The sequence below is a fragment of the Schistocerca piceifrons genome, chromosome 2 (assembly GCF_021461385.2).
Source record: "Schistocerca piceifrons isolate TAMUIC-IGC-003096 chromosome 2, iqSchPice1.1, whole genome shotgun sequence".
Lineage (NCBI taxonomy): Eukaryota > Metazoa > Arthropoda > Insecta > Orthoptera > Acrididae > Schistocerca > Schistocerca piceifrons.
In genome coordinates, this window is record NC_060139.1 from 479,079,524 (window position 1) to 479,092,564 (window position 13,041).

General features: G+C 38.5%; 1 protein-coding gene across 1 annotated transcript in view; it reads right to left on the bottom strand.

Moving 5' to 3' along the window:
- Window positions 1–116: 116 nt before the first annotated feature.
- LOC124776441 (probable protein S-acyltransferase 23) overlaps window positions 117–13,041 on the bottom strand; it is a 62,420-nt gene continuing 49,495 nt past the window's right edge. Inside the window, exons 8-10 of the mRNA XM_047251439.1 lie at window positions 10,726–10,862; window positions 753–918; window positions 117–635 (exon numbers count right to left, since the gene is read on the bottom strand). Coding sequence (XP_047107395.1) covers window positions 444–635; window positions 753–918; window positions 10,726–10,862 — 495 coding nt within the window. The 3' untranslated portion in view covers window positions 117–443. The remainder of the gene's footprint in view (window positions 636–752; window positions 919–10,725; window positions 10,863–13,041) is intronic.

A 13,041-nucleotide genomic window follows, 5' to 3' on the forward strand; every position in this document is an offset into this window, starting at 1 on the left:
AATTGTGTTTTGATAAGGTTAAGCACGAAACAAAAAGATGACTTGTTTATAATTTGGCATTATGAAGAGTTTTCAGTGTCAGACTTTTAACATCTTGTTTTACTATATCACTCACTGGGTTCAAAAATTTAGGCAAATACCAATTTACTAACATAAACTTGTGTTTTCATAGAGTAGAAAGAGTAAAAAGATGACTATTTCCTTCATTTGTTTCTACATTTTGAAGCAATGGTCACTATGCTCATGAAATTTAACCTTCCTTATTTTTCCTTAAGGCAATTTGCTTGGAAACTACGTAAGGTAACACACGAAAAATATAATTATTTAACTGGCTTAAACATTAGGTGATAGCCTTTACCCTGGAATGACACAGCTAGTAATTTCTTTGGTATCATTACATTGACCATAAAACTTATGTCCTCTGTTTAAAAGTAAATTAACATTTAGATAGCTTCTTCTTCAAGTAATTCATGATCACAACTATGATGTGGTGTACAAACAAAGAATTCCAAAAGGTTCAGCAAAGGGCCACGAGAAAATGGATTACGATAGCGGCCCCTCTTGTCTCGTAGGTAAGAGTACCGTTTGTAGTTGAACATTTCATTTGTTGTTAGGTTCATGCAGGCGTGAAGTACCTGAAAACAACACATACTGTCATACACAAGCAGTGAAGAGTGTCAGGATACATCGCTCATATATTCAGTATTCCACAAAGTATTAACACCAGCACTACTTAACTTCAGCATACTCACAGAAGTACAGGTCAGAATCCATCCTAGGCCACAAAATCCAAGGGCTTCAATCAATCCCAAGGCATATAAAATACCAAAACCTTCAACAGCAATGCAATAGCAAGCAAAGTATATTGTAAATGAGCAGTTGATTGCAATGCTCATAACAAACAAGAAGAACCACATTCTGAAAAAACAAAAAAAGAGGACAATTAATATTAGCTTTTTCTGAAATGACATTTCAAGACATGTTATTTTACAATTAACTTTAATTTGGTTTCTTAAAAATGAAGGTAAGTTGTACTTTACCTTCTGTGAATCACATAACTTTCACAGGTGGGGATAGTGAGAAAATTCAGCTTCAAACCAAGAGTGCTCCCTCATTTAAAAGGTTAATAAGATAGCTGGCACCTAAATGTTGCAGTATTATAACATGACTGATGCCCATAATATGATTATTAGCTCTCACAAGAATTAAACATCTATATTTTAAATAATTTAGAAGCAAGGATAAGAACTCACAGAACCAAGACCTTCGCTAGCTTTCAGGCCACGCCTGTACAGCTAAATATGTGACGACACTGCAATTCTTTGGCTTGACTGGGTTGGGTGGCATGAAAAAGAACTTGGCAGTACGAGTCCACTTAACAATAAGACACTGCACCCCTTCGGGCCTAGATGCAAGCCCTGCTTTGATTGGGAAAAATTATCATAAAGCTGTTGTAGCCTCTCCTAAGGCAAGCTGCCCCAACTGTTTTAACTGGTCATTGATAAACTAGTTACTGGCACTGGGAAGAAGTTTGTTTGAGCTTGTCCTACTCGTGTTCTGTTAGGCCAAATCTGCAGATTTTGCTGGCCACAGGAGTACCTAAACATCATACACAGTCAGTTCATCCCAGTATGTTGTCCTCCATGACTAGTGTTCATCAGAATTGCCCAGGTAAGTGTGATGGAACAGCTTTTATTTTTTTATATGCGTAAATTATCTGGTGGATGCACAGGGTAAGTAGCAATTTGCAGCTGTCTGCTGATGGGCTGGAGTCTCATCAGGTGATTTTAAATTTTTAAGTCATCAAAATGATTTTGATCATTATTTTTGTTCAATTAATTGGTTTAGATGTGACTTTTTTATTTATTTCTAATCCTTTCTCAGGTGATTTTAATCAATGTTTTAACTTTGTTTTCCTCTCACTTTTCTTCCTTTCAGTCTTTCCATTTGGAATTTATCTACCTGTCATAATATTTAAATATTTGAAAATGCTGATACATCTGTTCAAGATGAAATAATCTATTTATATTGACTGTGCAGTGGTGTCAAAAATGAATTTTTCAGTTGTTGACTGTTAAACTAACATTTAAAACATAAATTCTTGTTGCAATATCGACAAAACGATGCAGATGTAGATTTACAAGAAAGAAGTAAAATGAAATTCAAGTCAACGAAAGCTAAATTATAAAATGATGAAGTGGAGGAAATTAAATCGAAGTTAATATGGATTAACAATTAAAATCATATTAACAAAATCCTAAACGAAAGGAAGAAAAAATTGAGAGCAAATCAAAAAGTTAAAATGACATGAATATGGATTAGAAATAATAAAAATTACATTTAAACCAATTAATTGAATAAAAATACTAATCAAAATCATTTCGATAAAGATAAAGCATCTGAGGGGATTTGAATCCACAACCTTCTGCATGTGGGGAATGCTACGGGGACCCACCAGAATGAATGGCTGCAGGGTGTGATACCAACATAATCACGATGATGACTTCAAAAAAATCAATAACACCACTGGGGACCTCTTCTTGGTGGGCGATGAATGGCAGATAGCTCTAAATGAAGAAAAATTTAATTTAACGCAGACGAATAGGAAAAACAAACTCACAGTGTTCGAACACAGCATTAGATTAAATATCTACATGTAACAATGTAAAGTAATATTGAAATGAAACGAGCATGTGAGGATTGCAATATGGAAGGCGAACTGTCGACTTCACTTTACTGGGAGGCTTTTAGGTTAAGTGTGATTCATCTGTAAAGAAAATCACATATAGGACAGAGGTGCGACCCGTTCTCGAGTATCGCTTCAGTATTTAGGATCCGCACCAGGTTGGATTAAAGGAACACATCGAATCCATTCAGAGGCAGGCTGCTACATTTGTTACCGGTAGGTTCAGACAACATGTAAGTATTACATAGATGCTTCGAGAACTCGTGTGGGAATCCCTGGAAGAACACTGTTAAGTAAACTTACAGAACAGGCATTTGAAGCTGACTGCAGAATGTTTCTACTGTCACCAGTGTGTGTTTAGTGTAAGGACCATGAAGATAAGAGAAAATAGGGCTCCTATGGAAACATCCACACAGTTGTTTTTTCTTCACTCTACCTTTCTTGTTCCACTTGAACATAAAGACTAGTAGGTGGTACAGGGTACCCTCCATCATGCACTGTACAATGGCTTGCAGAGTATGGCTGTACATGTGAACATACCAATGTCATCTGTGGACAAGCACTGTCCTGTCAGAAAATAACATGATACTGTCGCATGAGGAGCAACACTTCAGGATGCAGGATGTCCTTTTGTGCCTTCAGAGTTCACTCCACCATTACCAGTCCACCCCTGAGGTCAAAACAGACTGCTTCCCATACCATTGTGCTAGAAGTACTACTGCTGTGCCTCTCCAAAACATCAGAAGAATGGGAACTCTCCCTGTGTTGAAGCTGTACCACCAACAATATTCATCCAGGATAGTGCACAAGTGTGATTCTTTGCTGAACATAATGTGATGCCATTCATAGGAGTCCATACTTCCTGGTCATGGCACCACCCCAAATGCAGCTATTTCTGTTGTATTAACAGTAGCCTAAGCAAGAGACTGTAATTCACTAGTCAAGTGGTCACTAGTCTCCAAACCATGGTGCAGGATGACAAAGAATGTTACAGGGATTCCATTACGTTTTATCCATTGGCAGATGCAGATGTGAAGGGGTTGATGTTTGGCGCACAATATGGTGGTCAGACATGGTTGAGCAGAACCTCGACAACAAGTACACCTGCCTTCACATTCCCATGCAGCCTGTCATCGGGCTACTGTCATATCTGAATGCCTCACAAATTTAGATATTGTACAATTTGATCAGATGGTGACCCACAATGAGGCTCATTCAAACCCTGTAGGTACTGAGAATACTATCTCTCATGAGTTTGTGGAGCTCCATGTTGTTCACAGTGATCACTGTTGATACTGGTCACACCTTTTATCTACTGTAACAGGTATGGCAATAATGCACTGTGGTAATCATTCCACCTGCGACACAAATTGCAAATCTAAAGATTTACAAACTTGCCGATGGTGTGTATGAGAATGAAGTTACGTGGGCAATCGACCATTTCTTCTGGGTGCTTCAGCTTTTTTTGTCAGGTTGTGTACAATATAAATTTTATAACTGAACACTTAGGTTGTTGTTGTTGTTTGTTGTTGTGGTGCTGGTGGTGGTCTTCAGTCCAGAGACTGGTTTGATGCAGCTCTCCATGCTACTCCATCCTGTGCAGGCTTCATCATCTCCCAGTACCTACTGCAACCTACATCCTTCTGAATTTGTTTAGTGTATTCATCTCCCTCTACAATTTTTACCCTCCATGCTGCCCTCCAATACTAAAGTGGTGATCCCTTGATGCCTCAGATTATGCCCTACCATCCGATCCCTCCTTCTAGTCAAATTGTGCCACAAATATCCTCTTCTCTCCACTTCTATTCAATACCTCCTCATTAGTTATGTGATCTACCCAGCTTCTATTCTCTTCTTGTCTAAACTATTTGTCGTCCATGTTTCACTTCCATACATGGCTACACTCCATACAAATACTTTCACAGATGACTTCCTGACACTTAAATCTATACTCGATGTTAACAAATTTCTCTTCTTCAGAAACGCCGTCCTTGCCATTGCCAGTATACATTTTATATCCTCTCTACTTCGACCATCATCAGTTATTTTGCTCCCTAAATAGCAAAACTCCTTTACAGCTTTAAGCCTCTCATTTCCTAATCTAATTTCCTCAGCATCACCTGATTTCTTTAGACTACATTTCATTATCCTCGTTTTGCTTTTGTTGATGTTCATCTTATATCCTTCTTTCAAGACACTGTATATTCCGATCAGCTGCTCTTCCAGGTCCTTTGCTGTCTCTGACAGAATTACAATGTCACCGGCGAACCTCAAAGTTTTTATTTATTCTCTGTTGTTGTTGTGGTCTTCAGTCCTGAGACTGGTTTGATGCAGCTCTCCATGCTACTCTATCCTGTGCAAGCTTTTTCATCTCCCAGTACCTACTGCAACCTACATCCTTCTGAATCTGCTTAGTGTATTCATCTCTTGGTCTCCCTCTACGATTTTTACCCTCCACGCTGCCCTCCAATACTAAATTGGTGATCCCTTGATGCCTCAGAACATGTCCTACCAACCGATCCCTTCTTCTGGTCAAGTTGTGCCACAAACTTCTCTTCTCCCCAATCCTATTCAATACTATTTATTCTCTATGGATTTTAATTCCTACTCCGAAATTTTCTTTTGCTTTCTTTACTGGTTGCTCAATATACAGATTGAATAACATTGGGGATAGGCTACAACCCTGTCTCACTCCCTCCCTGACCACTGCTTCTCTTTCATGCCCCTCAACTCTTATAACTGCCATCTGGTGTCTGTACAAATTGTAAATAGCCTTTTGCTCCTTGTATTTTACCCCTGCCACCTTCAGAATTTGAAAGAGAGTATTCCAGTCAATACTGTCAAAAGCTTTCTCTAAGTCTACAAATACTGGAAACATAGGTTTGCCTTTCCTTAATTTATTTTCTAAGATAAGTCGTAGCGTCAGTATTGCCTCACGTGTTCCAACATTTCTATGGAATCCAAACTGATCTTCCTCGAGGTCGGCTTCTACCAGTTTTTCCATTTGTCTGTAAAGAATTCGCGTTAGTATTTTGCAGCCATGGCTTATTAAACTGATAGTTCGGTAATTTTCACATCTGCCAACACCTGCTTTCTTTGGGATTGGAATTATTATATTCTTCTTGAAGTCTGAGGGTATTTCACCTGTCTCATACATCTTGCTCACCAGATGGTACAGTTTTGTTAGGCCTGGCTCTCAGTAGTTCTAATGGAATGTTGTCTACTCCTTGGGCCTTCTTTCGACTCAGGTCTTTCAGTGCTCTGTCAAACTCTTCACACAGTATCGTATCTCCCATTTCATCTTCATCTACATTCTCTTCCATTTCCATAATATTGTCCTCAAGAACATCACCCTTGTATAGACCCTCTATATACTCCTACCACCTTTCTGCTTTCCCTTCTTTGCTTAGAACTGGGCTTCCATCTGAGCTCTTGGTATTCATGCAAGTGGTTCTCTTTTCTCCGAAGGTCTCTTTAATTTTCCTTTAGGCAGTATCTATCTTACCCCTAGTGATACGCACGTCTACACCCTTAAATTTGTCCTCTAGCCATCCCTGCTTAGCCATTTTGCATTTCCTGTCGATCTCAATTTTTGAGACGTTTGTATTCCTTTTTGCCTGCTTCATTTACCGCATTTTTGTATTTTCTCTTTTCATCAATTAAATTCAATGTCGCTTCTGTTACCCAAGGATTTCTATTAGCCCTCGTCTTTTTACTTACTTGATCCTCTGCTGCCTTCACCATTCCATCTCTCAAAGCTACCCATTCTTCTTCTACTGTATTTCTTTCCCTGATTATTGTCAATCTTTCCCTAATGTTCTCCCTGAAACACTTTACACAGCAGAAAAAAAAAGGGAAATGGACGGTCTAATGATACAGGAGACATAAATCAGTGATATCTAGACTGTTTTACCTCAATCTCATGATACGAATGTGATTTATTTTTACTGTAGTTTCTGAACTCTTGAAAAATTGGATAATGACTGTAGACAGTAGTGCTGCCTCTTGGTGTTTCCTGAGAGTGAAGGCACATAAAAATTCATCTTTAGAGAGATATGCCTTCTGTAAGATACCTAGATAGTTTATCCGAGTCACATCACAACATCATAATACACTGTGACATTTCAAGTGGCTGATAATGGTTTTTTCTGTAACTTCTAAGTTCAAAAACTGAGACAAACCTAATCACTATTCTCCATTAAATAGTGCCACTTCCATGATATGTTTATGCATATCCATAATTTTTTGATAAACTGGAGAGCTCAAAACAACAAAACTGGATGTTCGTGGCAAATTCAATTTAGTGGCAAAAGTTATCCAAGTTGACTAAGCTCCTTCAGTGCAATAGTGCATTCAAGAAACTGTTACTACATTCAAGACACCATGTCTCTTTTGCAGCGATACCTCATTATTTACATTTCACTGTGCATTATTTATGGTTCTAAAAAAAGGTAAACGTTAGTTTTCTCTCAAAAGGGAAACAGCACACAAAACTGTATTGGAAAATAACAACCAGAGTCAAAGTACGGTACAGAACTGAAATGGATAGGTGTAGCCTGTAATTTTTCCAGATTACGTTGCAGACATAAGGAAGAACAACAGTTACTTCAAATATTATGCAGAAATGGTCCTGTCTGTATTCTAGTCCTATTCCAAGCTTTTCGAAATTAAGATACATTATTATTAGCTAGATGCGCGCGCGCCCACACACACACACACACACACACACACACACAACCTGTAGGATTTCTGTGTAAAAGGGCAGAGGTTTGATTCCAAATTAATGTGCATAAGGTTTTGTTCATTTTCTTTCTTGCCCTAGGAGACATGTCTACATGGAAACAGTAGAATAGAGGGTTTGTTGTTAATTTTCCACAGATATGGCTTTAAGTCAATGAGGGTCATTTATGGTGGCAACATTTGCTGTTAACGCCACATATGATGTGGCGGACTTCGACAAAAAATTGAAATAATAGTATAGTTAATTATAAATTCCATGATGTTACAGTACAAGGGCAAAGGTGATTAATGCTCCTTATTCTGTCTAAACAGCAGCAGCAGCAGCAGCAACAGTAGGTATACTTAAAATTATATTCCTGAATTAAAAACAGGCTCCACAACTCAAATGTACCTTTTATAAAAGAGGCCAGGAGACTAGGCTATAGTTTGAGGGGGGAGGGGGATTGTAATGTGTATCATTCAGTATTACAATTCAAGCATTCACTTTCTAAACTTTTTTTCGAAAAAAGTCCTGTGATTTTATGGTTATAGTAATAACCTTCAGACAAATTACACTGAAGTATTAACATAAAAAAGACCTAAATACCAATGATATACGGTGAAGGTTTGATGATGCAAGCTGTGTTGATGTGCCACCAAACAAAGGCAGTGTTACAGATGTAACGAGATCTTCACTTTTCATGGAATTATCTGGATACAGATACAGAGGGTGAACTGCTTAATTTCGTTCACACATGTGAACTTCATTCTGCAATAATTTATCAAATTAGACATTTTCACCATATGTGGTACCAGTCTTCTTCTGCACTGAACATTCTAATGCAGCAAATTGTCTGTCATCACAAATTCTATAACCGGTAATGGAGCTCATGATTCAAAATCAGATACTTGAACCATTTTGCTTTGAGTCCATACACTTTATTCACAAGTCATGTCTCATCATTAACTGTCTGTTTGTGGTCACATTACTACTGTTATGGAGCAAATATGTCTTTTGAGACTTGGGACCAGCATAGCATGCCTGAGCGCATTGCACAATGATACATAAAACACAATGATTGTCCGCTCCACTGATTAGCGTTTAGTGAGCAAAATACATATTGTCACTACCAGAATGTAATATTTTTTGACAAACTGGTATTTCCCACAGTGAATTATGGTCCAGGATGAGTATATGAGCCACATGGTGTCTGTTTTGAACCCCACCTGTAATCCATGAGTCACCTCACAACGACCGTGTGCCAGCAACAATTTGGGGCTGGATGTGTTCCAATAGACTGGAGCTGCCACATAAGATCAGATGGCTGACTTCTTGTCCAGTATACTTATTATGGGCAGTGATGATCCCATCAGTGCAACAACTGTATCAGTCTCCACTATATAGATGTTGGACAAAAGTATGGAAACACTGTGAGAAATGCATTCCAGACCATAAATCCAGACACTAGCCAAGCCCACACATGGTGCTGTTGTATTTGACCATGAATGGCATCTATTGAGGGCACACAACATGTTGCAAGGGTCAGTTGTGGTCAGAACAGTTTTCTTTGTAGATGTAGGTACATTACATGGAAGCTAAGTGAATTTGAATGTGGGAAAATTGTTGGTGTTTGTGTGATGAGTGCTTCCGTAACCCAAGGTAGCCAAAGTGTTTGGTGTTTAAAGAGGCACCGTGTCGTACATATATACTGCACATATGGAAAGAGGAAACATATCATCTGCAAAGTCACAATTTGGATGAAAGTGTGTGTGGAGTGATTATGACAGTCACTGAAGAGAATTGTGACAAAAAAATAAGAGGACAAAAGCTGCAAAAGTCACTGCAGAACTGAGTGTCTTACGAAACACTGTCAACACTGATACATGAAGGGAGGTCCATTGGGGAGGGGGGAGCACAGTTACCTTTTAAGGCTGCATTACTTCCAAGGATTTTGTAACCACTTTGGCTGATCAGGTCCAGCCCCCACTGGTGGTGCTGTATTCCAAGATGACAGGGCCCCTGTTCACACAGCCCAAATTGTCCAGGATGAATTGTCGAAATCTCCCCTGGCCACCACAGTCACTAGAACTCAATATCATTAAGGTTTTGTGGTCTACTTTTGAGAGAATGGTGCATGACTGCTACACACCTCCACCATTGTTACCCGAACTTGCCACTATTTTTTAAGAATAATGGTATAAGAATCCTTGAAATCTATGCAGGAGCTGCCATTGTCCATTCCAAAATGAATGGAAGTTGTTTTCAATGCAAACATGTTTCCCTACACCATATGGTATGTTACACCTCATGTATTAGGCATGGTAATGTGTTGTTTTTTTGATTTTCCCATATTTCTGTCCACCCCTCTCAATGTCAGGTATAGTGCAGGAACAGTTTGCAGAACACAACCATATTTCTCTTTGTAACTGGCTGCCTCCTGCAACTGACCTCATCTCCATTTAAAACATATGGACAGAGACGAAACAGACCATATTAGAATATTGACCTAAGCTCATTCCAGAAACCTGCAGAGATCTTTGTAACATCACTCTAACTGCATTGATAGATGTAGCAGAAAATGACAGATTTATTATTCACCTTGTAGACTACTTTTCTTGCACGATGCAGATGATCACTGGAGTGGATAGAGTAAACAAATTAATGCATTAACACAAAAATTAATTGCTGATGGTGGGATTCAATTTAAATCAGGCTGTTGTGTCCTTGATGACTGGTCTGTCGACTACACCATTGAACTATGATTTACTATACTAAGTGTTGCACTATTCACAATATTGTGAAAAGATTGCTACTCCACATACATGTTAACTTGCAGACAAGCGCACAAAAAAAGACTGATAAGCAAGTAAGCCTTTGGAAAGGTCTCCTCCTGAATTAAGACAAAAAACCACACACACATACACACAAATCCAAAAAAGAGGCCTTTTAGCTGAAAGCTTACTTGTTTAGCAGTCTTTTTGTTATCCCTGTCTGCAACTCAACATCTCCACTATATGGTAAGTAGCAATCTAGCCTTTTCACAGTATTTTTGTTGTTCTATCCTGGATTTTCCATTATTCGATGTTGTAATATTCGGGACTTCTTACTGTTATGCCACCTTGTTTCCCCAGCTTATGACTTCAAATTCCAATTCAATGTCTGAAATCTTAGGACTGACTTGTTACTCTATCAATGACATTCTGTGATAGAATTTACCATTTATATTAGCTCGGCTACATAAGTGGAATGTGGCACAGTGCAAGGATCAGTAGTTCATACTTGCTCCAATATAGTATGTTGAAGATTTACTGCATCATACCTGTTGCGTAACCCAACACAGTTGTAGATGAACGGGCAATGGTGGTCGAAATATTCAACACAACGACCACAAACCCTGCAATGTTTTGCACGTAATGGTCGCAGACAACGGCATGTGTGGCAAAGACGCTGCAGTACCTGTAAATGCAAACACAAACATTAATTTCTATACATCATGAAACAACATAGTTCACATAGTTTGTTCAGAGCAGCACGAGGTTGGTATTGAATTGAGTTAAGAGGAGCATATTTGTAGAGTTTAGTCTTTACCCACATTAAGTAGTGTGATATACTGTTTTCTGTTTACAAGTGAATAATCATGCTTGAAGTCAATAGATTCTGAGGGAAAACTAAATATGACCAATGACAGTCGAAATGTGATTCTTGCTATTCATCACTCTTCACTTGGTATTTTCTAATTCTTTCTATTTTAACATTACTTTATAGTAAGGAAATCTCTTAATCTGAAAGCTATTATATGTACCTGTTATTTCAACTTAACAGTGTCCACTAAAATGCCAGTTAGCAGCAAAGTATTTGGTGAAACACATTAGGCTCATTAAGTGATGAACGAGAAAACAATGAAAAAGAGTACATCTGTTGCTTATACAAGTGTTCACGTGGGATTACACTTGTTAGCTGGTGAGAGACAAATAAAAAGTGATGATGTGTTCATCACTCGGAAGGAGGCTAGATGATCTCTGACATGAGGTTGCTCTCATCCTCAATTTTAGAACACAACCAAAGCTGGAATTGTTCAATACTGAATCGACTGTTACAAAGTGTTTAAGATATTTAACTGCAAAATGCACTTTTAATAAGACAATAAGTTCACCTGAAAAAGGTGTGCTATAAATTATTTGTATGAAAGATCCAAAAGGTATTTTTTAAATTATTATTATTATTATTATTATTTTTTAATTTTCCAATGCAACAACAATTGTTACACATTACCCGTTTCAACTACTTTAATAATTTTCCAGCACCCCTGACACTGATGCCCACATCATTCATCTTTTCAATGGTACAAGGATTAAATTGTGGCAATGTTTTGGGTTTTCCTTTGTGAAGAAACTGTAGGGATCAAGCTCTGATCCCTACAATGGTGGCAAATCGGCAGATACTGGTCTGGCTTGAACATGCAACCCATCGGGGAGGTGGTTGGCAGCAGAAGAAAGTCACACAGCAGGTGACCCAGTGGGGCTAATGCACCAAGTTAATTGCATGGATACTAGGTCAGTTCAAAAAATTATGGAATATTCATAATTTTGCACCAGTGGTGTGCTGGAACGAAATGCGGTTTGCATTCCTGCACACACCTGTGTTTAATGTGTAACAGGCAGCGGTTTCATTGTTGTATGTCTGTTTGTTCTTATTTCAGTGCTGTATTGAGTAGAACATTGTGTCACACAGTTTGATTTCAAGATGGCAGAGTTAAGGGAGCAACGTGTCGGCGTTAAATTTTGCACGAAACTCAAGAAAACCTTCTGCAGGAAGCCTATAAACTGTGTTACAAATGGTTCACATGATTTAAATAAGGCCAGACGGAAGTTAAAGGTGACCCTCATTCAGGACAATTTTCGATATTTACCGATGTCTGGAAAGTCAATGAAATTGTGCATGCCAATCGAAGACAGACTGTTAGAGAGATTGCAGAAAAATGTAACATTTCAGATGGATCATGTCATGAAATCCTGACACAACACCTTGGAATGCATCGTGTTACCACAAAGTTCGTCCCAGTGCTCGTGAGTCAAGATGAGATAGACCGTCGCTTTGCAATCTGTGAATAGCTTTTGGATTGTGCAAATGTGAAAGAGATGTTCCTTAAGATGATGATAACATGAGACACGAGTCTATTGTTATGATGTTGAGACCAAGGTTGTTCAACCTATACAATGGGCCTGGAAATGATCTTCAAGACTAACCAGGTCAGATCAAATGTCAAACTCATGCTGATGGTTTTCTTTCACTTTGAAGGATTAGTTCATCATGAATTCGTACCATAGGGACAAACTTATTCCATGGTACTACTAAAATGTAAGCATAAAAAAATCGTGGACAAAGTGCTGGAATGTTTTGAACGGACCTCGTACTTTAGCTCAGGCCAATGCCTGCAGCTACTGCAGTCGAAGTCTGTAGAAAGTAGCTGGCAGTTTCATTGTAAACTGCAAGTGGTCTTTGTTTCGAAGTTACTGGTTTTGGTGTATACTACATTTTCTGCATCATATACTTACCTGGATATTGTCTAAGAACAACGGAGAGAGGGTCTGACTGGAGTGGTATTTATATGAGCCAGGCTGGCTAGTGTTAGCCA